The sequence below is a fragment of the Asparagus officinalis genome, chromosome 6 (assembly GCF_001876935.1).
Source record: "Asparagus officinalis chromosome 6, Aspof.V1, whole genome shotgun sequence".
NCBI lineage: Eukaryota > Viridiplantae > Streptophyta > Magnoliopsida > Asparagales > Asparagaceae > Asparagus > Asparagus officinalis.
The window spans coordinates 57,756,513-57,769,714 of NC_033799.1; the positions used below are offsets into that span (position 1 = coordinate 57,756,513).

At 40.9% G+C, this 13,202-nt stretch overlaps 2 protein-coding genes across 2 annotated transcripts in view; one reads left to right on the forward strand and one right to left on the reverse strand.

Moving 5' to 3' along the window:
• Positions 1 to 1,036, reverse strand: part of LOC109844258 (KH domain-containing protein HEN4-like) — a 12,121-nt gene extending 11,085 nt beyond the window's left edge. Inside the window, exon 1 of the mRNA XM_020413228.1 lies at positions 871 to 1,036. The gene's annotated coding sequence lies outside the window, so the exon portion shown is untranslated. The remainder of the gene's footprint in view (positions 1 to 870) is intronic.
• On the forward strand, positions 1,380 to 6,023 carry LOC109846219. Its single transcript, XM_020415444.1, has 10 exons — positions 1,380 to 1,499; positions 2,278 to 2,435; positions 2,599 to 2,745; positions 2,936 to 3,484; positions 3,593 to 3,811; positions 4,366 to 5,159; positions 5,265 to 5,442; positions 5,517 to 5,636; positions 5,723 to 5,860; positions 5,970 to 6,023. The coding sequence occupies exons 1-10, from the start codon at positions 1,451 to 1,453 to the stop codon at positions 6,021 to 6,023; spliced, it is 2,406 nt and encodes an 801-aa protein (XP_020271033.1). The 5' UTR covers positions 1,380 to 1,450.

Genomic DNA, 13,202 nt, shown 5'->3' on the forward strand with positions numbered 1-13,202 from the left:
AAAATAATTCATACATAATCCACCAAGTGAAGTTTCAATTTTTAGAAGTAACATGGTAGGATTGGAAACATCATGTTAAGGAAAAGGATATGTGATGATATGTCCAGAAGCTAAAAAAGCTTAAGTCAAGGATAAAGTTAGGGAAATAATTTTGGATGATTTGAACATGTGAAATAGAGAGTGATTGACAGCACCATTTCAATTAATAGGAATTAAGATAAAAAATTTAATTGTAGGGCGGTTGCTAATTTGACAAAGAAGATTGCCAATATAGTGAATGGTAGAACATTCAACTCGTAAAATAGAGGAAATATAAAAGGAATCTGAAATGGAGAACATAAATTGCAGATGACAGAACTTAATATTGATTTTCTAGGCCAAGGATGCGTTCCATGCGTCTCAGTATCTACAGTTATTAACAAGAAATAGATAAATAAAACAAAGAGAATTCAGTATACGGATGTAAATATTTATGGAAAATGCTGACTGCAAGCAAATATGCCATATTTTCCGTGCGAAAGTGCGGTTTAAAAATAAAATAAAATAAGTCCTCTAACGACTATTTTTCAGAAAACTTTGTCCAAGAACCTAAATTTAGGGTTTTACCTTATTCCCTTCAAAACAAAATGCACCAAACACTGACTGAATAATAAAGTTCCTACATTAGGGTTTCTAAGTTCCCACATTTGGGCATAAAAATCTCCCCCTTAAGCAATAAAAACCACAGTTTCCGCTCAAAGAGTAGATTTTTCGCACTAGACTGTCAACAACAGATCATTTGATCTCATGGGTCTCATTTTCCCCCAAAAAGAACAAATTTCTCCAAAACCCTAGAAACCTTAGAAACCCTAGAAGTGGTTCGAAGCATACCTTTGTACGAAGACTAGGGCTTCTCTCTTGTTGCTGCTTCCTCTTCTTAGTACTGAGAGTGAGAATAAATAAAGAATCTAGGGAGAGAAAGAGAGAGGGAGGGGGTTTAGAGAGAGAGAGAGCGAGCGAGCGAGCGGGGGTTAAAAGGGGGGGCACAGGGTTAGGTTTTTTAGTGTGGATTCGGATGGAGTCCAAAAGAGACGACATGCGAGGAAAATGAGCGATTAATTTGGAATAAGACCCTCAAATCATTGACATTGCTGTTAGGTACCCCGATCTCTACTGTTAATATGCCATTCTCGTGTGGATAGATTAATTTGAAACAATTTATAAAAACTGAGGTACCTAATAGAAAACTTAATAATTTAATTTATCATATTATATCATATATATATATATACGGCGGACACTTTTTTCCGCGAAAAATCGATTCAGTTCTACTATTTTGAATACAGTTTCATCTTCTCTCTACGCGAACAACTAAACTCTTCACATTCCGTCGATTTCTCCACACTTAGGTTTCTTCGAACATCTCATTACAACAAGAACGAAGACGAAAAGCAAGACTTCGACGATAGAGATGAAGAAAAGCAACTCCGACACTCCAAAACCCTCGTCTTCAAGAAGGGGTAAAACATTTCAAACCCTTGTATTAAAAATTTATATTTTTTATCAAAGTTTGAATATTTTTCATAGATTCAGTGAGTAAAGGTTCGGAATTTCGACATAATTAACTTGCATGTTGTTGAATACTTTTCGACATGAATAAATGTTATCGATGCATGTTCTATTTTAGGGTTTTAAATTTTTTTCATTTTCTTTGATCTTGTTAGAATAAGTCAAGTTTTTTTTATATTGTAAGATGTTTTCATTTGTTCTAAATGGATAGTGGTAAATATTGGTGGTCTGGATTATGCAATATGCACTCTAGTTGAATCTACTCGATTCAGTTGAGTGGATTGAGATTCAATAGTTGAATCTATTCGATTCAGTTGAGTGAATCGCGATTCACTGGGTAAATCAACTCGATTCAGTTTTGTAAATCACGATTCAGTTTTGTAAATCACGATTCAGTTGAGTGGATCGAGATTCACTGGGTGAATCTACACGATTCAGTTGAGTGAATCGCGATTCACTGGGTGAATCGACTCGATTCAGTTTTGTAAATCACGATTCATTGTGTGAATCTACTCGATTCAGTTAGGAAAGTGAGGGTTTTAAATTTTTACTGTATTTCTTTGTATTGGTACTTTAAATCGCGATTCACACAATACAAGCTCAATCATATATACTCGATTCAGTTGGATGAATATACACGATTCAGTTGAGTGAATCGCGATTCAGTTGACACCATGCATTATTCAAAGACTGGGCTCAGTAAAAAATCAATTGTCATCTGTTTAGCAGGTCTACGATCTAGATCAAAGCACAAACAAAAAGCAGGTGTTGGGATTGTAGACGATGACTTCATCAACCCACCAAATAATCCTGCCGGTGAGGAAACATCAATGCGTACAAGGGATGAAGAAAATGAACAGACCACATTAAGGATGAAGAAGAAAAGGGTTGGTGTACTAAACATCTCGATTCACTTAAGTGAATGTTGATTCACTTCATTGAATCAAGATTCACTAAAGTAAACATATTGCTGTAATAAATATCTTTAAATTTATTTGTGTATTCAATGATGGATAATTTCATCTAATTATATTATATTTCTTACTGAAGAAGGTTGTGAAAAGAAAATATGTGAGCTACAACAGTGACGATGACTACGTCGAACCACCAAATAATCCTGCCGGCGAGGAAACCTCAAAGCGTAGGAGGGATGAAGAAAATGAACAAACCACAAAAGAAAGGAAGAAGATGAAAAAGGTTGGTGTACTAAACATCTTTATTTTTTTTTGGTATTAACTGATGGATAATTCGATCTAATTATGTTTTTTTTTCTCACTGTAGAATTTGTTTAAAAAAAAATGTGAGAGCTGAACCTAAGGAGTTGACTAGGATACGTGTCTCTCCAAAGATATTCTCTGATATGGTTTTGACACTCTCTGACTCACAGAAAGAATGGGTTAGACTAGCTGGTTTTGGAGGTCTTTTAAATTTTGGATTAAAGGAACTGCCTCATATGTTGGGGTACCAGATTCTGCAATCGTTTGACAGTGAATCCGTTGCGCTTAATCTTCCCAGAGGATCAATAAGTATCACAGAGGAAGATGTACATCAAGTTATGGGATTACCTCTTGGCATGAAGGTTATACCAGACTCCAGTACTGGGAAGTCATCATTGGTAGATGCTTGGAGGGATCAATTCAAAGACAGATATGGTTGGAAAATTACTCCAGGGGCTGTGGCTGACAAACTGAAGCAGACTTCTGATGTTAACCTTTTTTTCAAACTGAATTTCTTGGTTCTCGTTCACAACATCATGATCCAGTCGTTTAGCAATCCGTATGTCAACCAACGGATTCTAGTACTTGGTGAAAATGTTGATCAGTGCTGTTCATACAATTGGTGTTCTTTTTTGATTGACTCTATGATAGAAAGCCAACACAAGTGGAAGGTTGACCCGACAAAACAATTCTACACTGGTCCTCTTGTATTCTTGATTGTAAGTCAATTTTATAATATTGATTTATTTTTACATTACTGTAGTTAAAGTAGTTTTACTTGATAATTACTAATTGGTATGCTTAATTTCTTATCTCCGTCTTTCTAGCTGTTCTATGCCGATCGGGTTCTGTTCAAAGGGAGAAGATTGGTTGAGAGAACAACCCCTACTTTTATAGGCTGGACTGACTGGGCCTTGAAGGAAAGACAGTCAGAGGAAATTAGTACAAATTCATTTGGCAAAGGTGCAATTACAGAGAGGGTTGAACTTGCACCTTCATCTCTTCCTACTGGAAACTCACCTAAAAGTGTTGATACAATTAGAAAGGTTAGCCAATTAAGTTGCAAGTCTTTGTTTATTCAATTTAATCTCAAATACAGTAGGAGTGAATCTCTATTCACTTAAACTGAATTTCAATTTATTGGTGTCGCGATTCAGTAGGAGTGAATGTCGATTGAATGAAATTCAAAATCAATTTACTGTAGTGAATCGCGATTCACTACGACTGAATCTCGATAATCGACTCGACTAAAATTGTTTATTCAATTTAATCACAATACAGTAGGAGTGAATCTCTATTCACTTAAACTTAATTTCAATTTATTGTAGTGAATCGCGATTCAGTAGGAGTGAATGTCGATTGAATGAAATTCAATATCAATTTACTGTAGTGAATCGCGATTCACTACGACTGAATCGCGATTCACTACGACTGAATCTCGATTCACCATAGTCAAACTGAAACTATTTTAGTCGACTATGGATTCAGTCAATTTGAATCATGATACAAATACATTGATTGTAATCTCAATCTATTCAAACTTGTCTCAAACCATGTTAATAATTTATGGTGACCAATGTCTGTGATTTTCAAACTACAGGATTGTATTGATAGGGTTCAACGGAGAGCTGCAGAGTTGGAATCTGCAAAAGAAAGATATGATGCTGAGTGTGAGACAATGAGAAAGCTGTTCCCCAATGATAATGAGCTCTTGCAAATTCAACAAAGAGTTTCAAATGTTCTTGTGCAGGGGTGTGGACATCGTGTAAGTACCTGTAACGATGAAACAGCTGAGAGAAACATTGTTGATGATACACCTAACATGAACACAAATGTGAGTAGAGATATGCATGCTTCCCCTGCTGTTGATCCAACATCAGCTGAGATACCACAAACCCAAGTCTCCCCAAATTTTATTCAAGAAGTTGATAAGATTATAGAGACTGTTAGCAAGAAAAAGGATGAAAGACCAGTGAAGCGGAAGCTCAGCGAATGTGGTACCCCACAGACTGAAGAACCTAGTTTTTCTCTTGGCCTAACACAGGATACTGAGAATGAGACAGTGGAAATGGTAGATATTGTTCAGGTTGCTAAACAAGTTGAATCTGAAGTCACTGATGACCCTGTAAAAAGAACTGATAAACAAGTTGAAGATGCTGCTGCAGTAGATGAATGTAAACATAAGAAAGTTGAGGTGACCGAAAATAAGGGAGATGCGGGAAGGAGGAAAGAAAAGAGGATGGTGAAGCCTGCAACGTCTCTTCGGTCACCATGGGTGCAGAGGGTATCTCAGATTACTGCTAGGCAAAGTCAGCTGGAAAGCATCATATGGAATTGGGTACATAGAGAAAAAGCAAGGCATTCAGCTGATGATTCTGATGAAGAAGAGGATTTGTGAGTTCTTAAATCTTATGAATCTATTTTATTTTTATGTGTCAGACTCACTGTTTTTAGTATTTACTCCCTTTATTAAATTGAATATTGTTACTGTTTTTTCAGTGAAGTGGTTTTTAAGTGGAGACAAATTGAATGTTTCTTACTGGCTTTCAAGACTTTCCTTCCTGATGAGGACATTGAGGCAAATTTAATCAGCATTTGGTCCAATATTTTGAACAACAGAGAAAAAATGAAGTCGGAAAATTCTCCTCTTAGATTCTTCTGCAATGTTGAGACAACCGTAAGTATCTTCCTTTATTCTTTTTAAAATAACAATTCAGTTACATCTTATTTAACAAGTTTTATGTTGTACAGTTTTGCAACATTCATCACACAGATGAGGCCAATGATGAATTGAGATACAGTCGTTTTGCTTCCCGGATGGATGAGCAACTTGCTCTGTATCCACATATGAAGTTTAATGAGATTGATATGGTAAAGATTCGAAGATAATATTTTTCTTCTTTAGCCCAATTTTAACTATATCTGTTAAATCTCTGATTAAATTCCACAACCATTAGGTCTTCTTCCCCATAAATGCGTTTGAGCATTTCTACATTGTGTGCTATGGGCTAAAGAATCCAAGTATGGAGCTGATTGACAATAGCAAAAACTGCCCAGACTACAAGGAAAAATACCAAGATCGTCCTGAGGGTTTAGTATGTTTTCCCACCTTTTGTATGTACTTTAAACATTTACTGGCGGAATACAGTAATACATGAATCTGCATTTACTAAATTGAAGCGGGATTCACTATAGTGAAAGCAGATTCACTCCAGTGAAAGCAGATTCACTCTAGTGAATGCAGATTCACTACTGTGAATCCAGATTCACTCCAGTGAATCCCGATTCACTACTGTGGATCCCGATTCACTACTGTGAATCCCGATTCACTACTGTGAATCCAGATTCACTACTGTGAATCCAGATTCACTACTGTGAATCCAGATTCACTACTGTGAATCCAGATTCACTACTGTGAATCCAGATTCACTACTGTGAATCCAGATTCACTACTGTGAATCCAGATTCACTACTGTGAATCCAGATTCACTACTGTGAATCCAGATTCACTACTGTGAATCCAGATTCACTACTGTGAATCCAGATTCACTACTGTGAATCCAGATTCACTACTGTGAATCCAGATTCACTACTGTGAATCCAGATTCACTACTGTGAATCCAGATTCACTTTAGTGAATCCAGATTCACTATTGTGAATCCAGATTCACTATAGTGAATCCAGATTCACTAAAGTGAATCCAGATCCAATTTAGTGAATCCTGAATCACTATAGTGAATCCTGATTAACTAGCGTACGAGAAATCAAGATTCAGTAGAGTTAGAACAGTTGAACTAACTCTATTAAATCCTATCGAGTTAGATCCAATGAATCGTGATTCACTGCAATGGATACTGTTTCCATATAAACAACCAAAACAATTTGTATATTACATTAAACATTATTCTATAATAATTTGGATTTGTTATGTGACACTGATTACTTTTGATTAAACAGCACCAGAATTTTGTGAGATATTTGGCAGACAAGAAACATCACAAGGCGAGTGAAATAATTACATTAACGCCTGACAGACTTGAGATGGAGTGGAGAACGACCAAAAATACATATGATTGTGGTATTTTTGTCATGAGACATATGGAGACCTACATGGGCGGTGGTACAGCAAATTGGAGCTCTGGTTTTCATAGAGAGGGTGTAAGTGTTAAACTAAAAATGTGTTGATAATTTACAGTTAGTCTTCTTACTTAACTGTTGTTCATATCGACAGGAGCGATTAAAAAATCAGCTACATAGACTGAGGTCTATATACTGTTGCCAAATTCTTACTGAACCACCAAATGAATTGGCCAAAGAAGTAATTAGCAAAGCCCAACAGCACCATGCTGAGACTGGAAATATCAAAAAAGAGAAGAGGAAGACCACAAGATGATCTCAAAGAAAATGATAATCTGTAATCACCATAATTTACAATGTTGAAGTTTAAAGTTATTGAGTACATTGTCACTATCTGTTATTTCTAGATTTGTCATAATTTTCAATGTTGAAGTTTACAGTTATTGAGTACTATATAAGAATAGATTTGTCATAATTTCGATTTCAGCAGAGATTGGGAGATATAATCCAATTTTTTATGTAACATACAATAAAATAATCATACTTATTGTGGATTGTATGTATTTAATCTGGAATAACTGTTTGGCCATTATCTTAAGTTGAATCTACTCGATTCAAATGAGTGGATCGAGATTCACTGGGTGAATCTTCTCGATTTAGTTGAGTGAATCGCGATTCACTGGGTGAATCGACTCGATTCAGTTTTAAAACCCTCACTTTCCTAACTGAATCGAGTAGATTCACCCAGTGAATCGCTATTTGAGTAGATTCACTGGAATTCACATGCTATATGAGTAAATCTCAATCTCAATTCAATTTAAAACCCTCACTTTCCTAACTGAATCGAGTAGATTCACCCAGTGAATCGCTATTTACATAACTGAATCGAGACGATTCACCCAGTGAATCGCTATTTACAAAACTGAATCGAGTCGAATCAACCAGTGAATCGCGATTCACTCAACTGAATCGCGTAGATTCACCCAGTGAATCTCGATCCACTCCCTAACTGTAGGAAGGTTTGATCGCTCAATTTGTGGACCTCTCGTTCATTGGGGGAATCGAGAGGGGATTTTGACTGTGGTCCTAACTGTAAGAAGGTTTGACCAAGTGGGTGTTTTGAGACAATCCTAACTGTAGGAAGGTTTGATCGCTCAATTTGTGGACCTCTCGTTCATTGGGGGAATCGAGAGGGGATTTTGACTGTGGTCCTAACTGTAAGAAGGTTTGACCAAGTGGGTGTTTTGAGACAATCCTAACTGTAGGAAGGTTTGATCGCTCAATTTGTGGACCTCTCGTTCATTGGGGGAATCGAGAGGGGATTTTGACTGTGGTCCTAACTGTAAGAAGGTTTGACCAAGTGGGTGTTTTGAGACAATCCTAACTGTAGGAAGGTTTGATCGCTCAATTTGTGGACCTCTCGTTCATTGGGGGAATCGAGAGGGGATTTTGACTGTGGTCCTAACTGTAAGAAGGTTTGACCAAGTGGGTGTTTTGAGACAATCCTAACTGTAGGAAGGTTTGATCGCTCAATTTGTGGACCTCTCGTTCATTGGGGGAATCGAGAGGGGATTTTGACTGTGGTCCTAACTGTAAGAAGGTTTGACCAAGTGGGTGTTTTGAGACAATCCTAACTGTAGGAAGGTTTGATCGCTCAATTTGTGGACCTCTCGTTCATTGGGGGAATCGAGAGGGGATTTTGACTGTGGTCCTAACTGTAAGAAGGTTTGACCAAGTGGGTGTTTTGAGACAATCCTAACTGTAGGAAGGTTTGATCGCTCAATTTGTGGACCTCTCGTTCATTGGGGGAATCGAGAGGGGATTTTGACTGTGGTCCTAACTGTAAGAAGGTTTGACCAAGTGGGTGTTTTGAGACAATCCTAACTGTAGGAAGGTTTGATCGCTCAATTTGTGGACCTCTCGTTCATTGGGGGAATCGAGAGGGGATTTTGACTGTGGTCCTAACTGTAAGAAGGTTTGACCAAGTGGGTGTTTTGAGACAATCCTAACTGTAGGAAGGTTTGATCGCTCAATTTGTGGACCTCTCGTTCATTGGGGGAATCGAGAGGGGATTTTGACTGTGGTCCTAACTGTAAGAAGGTTTGACCAAGTGGGTGTTTTGAGACAATCCTAACTGTAGGAAGGTTTGATCGCTCAATTTGTGGACCTCTCGTTCATTGGGGGAATCGAGAGGGGATTTTGACTGTGGTCCTAACTGTAAGAAGGTTTGACCAAGTGGGTGTTTTGAGACAATCCTAACTGTAGGAAGGTTTGATCGCTCAATTTGTGGACCTCTCGTTCATTGGGGGAATCGAGAGGGGATTTTGACTGTGGTCCTAACTGTAAGAAGGTTTGACCAAGTGGGTGTTTTGAGACAATCCTAACTGTAGGAAGGTTTGATCGCTCAATTTGTGGACCTCTCGTTCATTGGGGGAATCGAGAGGGGATTTTGACTGTGGTCCTAACTGTAAGAAGGTTTGACCAAGTGGGTGTTTTGAGACAATCCTAACTGTAGGAAGGTTTGATCGCTCAATTTGTGGACCTCTCGTTCATTGGGGGAATCGAGAGGGGATTTTGACTGTGGTCCTAACTGTAAGAAGGTTTGACCAAGTGGGTGTTTTGAGACAATCCTAACTGTAGGAAGGTTTGATCGCTCAATTTGTGGACCTCTCGTTCATTGGGGGAATCGAGAGGGGATTTTGACTGTGGTCCTAACTGTAAGAAGGTTTGACCAAGTGGGTGTTTTGAGACAATCCTAACTGTAGGAAGGTTTGATCGCTCAATTTGTGGACCTCTCGTTCATTGGGGGAATCGAGAGGGGATTTTGACTGTGGTCCTAACTGTAAGAAGGTTTGACCAAGTGGGTGTTTTGAGACAATCCTAACTGTAGGAAGGTTTGATCGCTCAATTTGTGGACCTCTCGTTCATTGGGGGAATCGAGAGGGGATTTTGACTGTGGTCCTAACTGTAAGAAGGTTTGACCAAGTGGGTGTTTTGAGACAATCCTAACTGTAGGAAGGTTTGATCGCTCAATTTGTGGACCTCTCGTTCATTGGGGGAATCGAGAGGGGATTTTGACTGTGGTCCTAACTGTAAGAAGGTTTGACCAAGTGGGTGTTTTGAGACAATCCTAACTGTAGGAAGGTTTGATCGCTCAATTTGTGGACCTCTCGTTCATTGGGGGAATCGAGAGGGGATTTTGACTGTGGTCCTAACTGTAAGAAGGTTTGACCAAGTGGGTGTTTTGAGACAATCCTAACTGTAGGAAGGTTTGATCGCTCAATTTGTGGACCTCTCGTTCATTGGGGGAATCGAGAGGGGATTTTGACTGTGGTCCTAACTGTAAGAAGGTTTGACCAAGTGGGTGTTTTGAGACAATCCTAACTGTAGGAAGGTTTGATCGCTCAATTTGTGGACCTCTCGTTCATTGGGGGAATCGAGAGGGGATTTTGACTGTGGTCCTAACTGTAAGAAGGTTTGACCAAGTGGGTACTTTACGTCCAGACTCTAACAGAGAGAGTGTTGAGTGCATAGACATGGTGAGAATGGGAGTTCTTATTCATTACATTGCTGTGGTTTTGGGAACTTCCCGTTACATAAATCGTCCACCCCCAGTTTCCTCTGCGGAACTGGTTCGGACATTATTATCAGTTAACTAACCGGGTTATCCTTAAGAATATTAGCTTAATATTCTCCAGGAACTTCCCGTCAAAAGTGGGGAAACAGTTTAGACTCATATACCTATTGGAGTATCAGGGAACAGTTTAACCTCTTGTACCGGTCGGAGGATTGAGAAACAGTTTATACTCGTATACTCTTTGGAGTTTTGCCGTTCTTATTTGGCTTACCTTAGCGTTATGACGCCGGCTTCAACCAAGGTCTGAATGCTATTCTTGAGAGCAAAGCAATCCTTGGTGGGATGAACGACCCTCCTGTGGTATGCACAGTACTTTGGGTCCGTAGTGTTGTCAGCTTCCTCCTGATTTGTGATAGGTGGTAGCTTGATCTTGTTACCTTCAAGGAGGGATTCGAAGATGGCTGGAACGTCTTCGTCCTTGAAGGAATACTCTCTTTGGAGTCTCGGACCCGAAGTCTTTTGCTGCCTTCGGGATTGCTGTTGTGACGCTTGATTAGCACCACCAGTAGCTGCAGGTGTTTTGCCCTTACCACGAGAGGCGAAATTTGAGTCCAGCGGATTAACCGTCGGTTGGTTCCTCTCGGCCTTCTTCCTTCGGAGGAAACGTTCAGCTTGTTCACCGCGCACCTTCAGATCCTTCCAAGTGTCAGACGGTGCTGTTCCCATTGCTTCCAACACGTCCAACGCAAGGTTGTTGTGGCAAGTTTGGAGGATGAATTCCTCGGTGATCGGGTCCCGACAATTCATCGCTTTGTTCCGGAACCTTTTAACGAAGGTGTCGACTAACTCCCCGTCCTTCTGCTTCTCATCGAGCAATGATCCGATAGATATCTCGGTGTCGTCGTCGAAGAAGTTGGCGAGGAACTTCGTCTCCATGTCGTCCCAGCTGTTTATGCTTCCTGGCTTGAGGCGACGGTACCAATCGAAGGCGGCTCCGCGAAGAGTGCCGACGAATGACCGCACCATCAGAGGCTCATTGCCGGAGATAATACCCAAGTGCGATTTGAAATAAATCAAATGCTGAGTGGGGGAACCCTTCCCATCGAACGGCGTGAAGTTGATTAAACTGAACTTCGCCGGATAGGGGATCGATTCACATTCTCGTGGGTATGGACAAGGAATACCTGTTTTCTTCGTCTCTTGAGCGGAGATTAATGTGTTGATCTTGCTCTCGAGATCTTTGATCTTCAAGTCTTCACTTGTATCTTCGTTGGCATCCTCGTTACCACCCCCTGCATTGACGGGAGGGTTATTGGTATGGTGAGCTCCATCCCTATCCGTGTGCTCCTCTTCTTGAACAACCTGATTGCGGTGACTTGGTTCACCTTGTTGGTTCCTGAACGCCTGGATTTGTTGCTCATGCATCTCTCTCATAGTCTGCATGGCCATCTGCATCTCGAATTTGAAACTTTCTTTCTGTTTAGCCAAAGCGTCTTCAAGCATCTTGGCCATTTCTTCCGCGCTTATCATAAATGACTCGCGGGGTTGTCCTTCGCTGGACACTGTATTGTCCGATGCGACAGCAGAGCAGGAATCCGATTCTTCATCTTCCGAAGGCAATCTTGTCCGAACCCTGCCATAAGTTCCTCGTGCGATGGCTCCGGACTGCAGACGGGTTACACGCCGGGATGCTTCCAGAAACGACTTGAGATTAACCTGTGTCGATGTCTCTTTGCTGGTCATAATTGTGGTGACCCTCGGAAATTCTCCGTCTTTAACCACCGTTCTTCTTTGCCGGAAACGCCTATGCCTTGGTTTTGGCGTTTCGGTGCCGAGCCTTTCGAACACTGAAATTCTCTCGGGGATTACCTTGATGCAGTTGCATTGAGACAGTACAGCCCGAATGAGCTTTGAACAAGGGCACTGAGTTTCCTGTTCTCGGGGACTCCTCTTTCTGGTTCTGTTCGTACCCCCAGCACGATAGTACAACTCGTCATTTTGACAGTCGGAGTAACCTATCGTGTGCGGGCACGACTTCTCAGGTATAACATTATCACTATCAAATGATAATGTTTCCATCTGAGGGCGAATTGCCTTCCTTGGACTTTCAAGAGTTACGCGCCTTGAGACATGCCTTTTTGGGTGTGAATTCTCAGCGGGCTCTTGGACCTCAATGCGCAAATTAGCGCGCGCAGTTGCCTTGAGCTCCTTGTCATGTTGGAGGTAGCGGTGACCCCCAGCGTGTTGATTCGTTCGGGGTTTTCTTAGTGGGCCCAAACGTTCTTGGATCGGAGCTTTGCTTCGCTCATCGGGAATTGGACCGAGGCGCTCCAAGACTGGCTTTCTTCTTCGGGAGGATTCTGCATGATCTCCCGGAGTAGCTATGGGAATTCTCGGCGACTTAGCTGGGTTCGCCGGAGGTTGAATTTTGGTTGGAGGCTGCAGTTGCTGCTTTTTGGTCTGAACCGCCGCTTCAGACTTCGGCCTCCAAACTTTGCGAGTTGGTGACGGCTTCTTGGCCACTTCTTTCTGCAACTTTCTACGGGCTTCTTCGGCTTGAGCCCGTGCCTGCGCTGATAGTGCGCGGCGTTTGCGGATGCGTTCTTCCAGCGTCGAACGATTCCGTTTGACACGGACCCATTCCATTGTTGGCGGCTTGGAAGAGGCGCCGTTCATCTGTTGTTGAGGCTGTTTGCCTCTCTTGTTCTTCAGACCCGCGTTGTAGCGGACTCCGTCGGTGGACTCCATCGCTTTGGCGAATTGTTTGGCCAAGCGTTGACGTT

What these genes read in the sequence shown, in the direction of transcription:
- LOC109846219 (XM_020415444.1), top strand. Translation starts at nt 1,451, where the DNA reads ATGAAGAAAAGCAACTCCGACACTCCAAAACCCTCGTCTTCAAGAAGG. An exon ending in GTCCTCTTGTATTCTTGATT is followed by an intron (nt 3,485 to 3,592) that starts GTAAGTCAATTT and finishes CCGTCTTTCTAG; the next exon opens with CTGTTCTATGCCGATCGGGT. An exon ending in AGTTTAATGAGATTGATATG is followed by an intron (nt 5,637 to 5,722) that starts GTAAAGATTCGA and finishes CACAACCATTAG; the next exon opens with GTCTTCTTCCCCATAAATGC.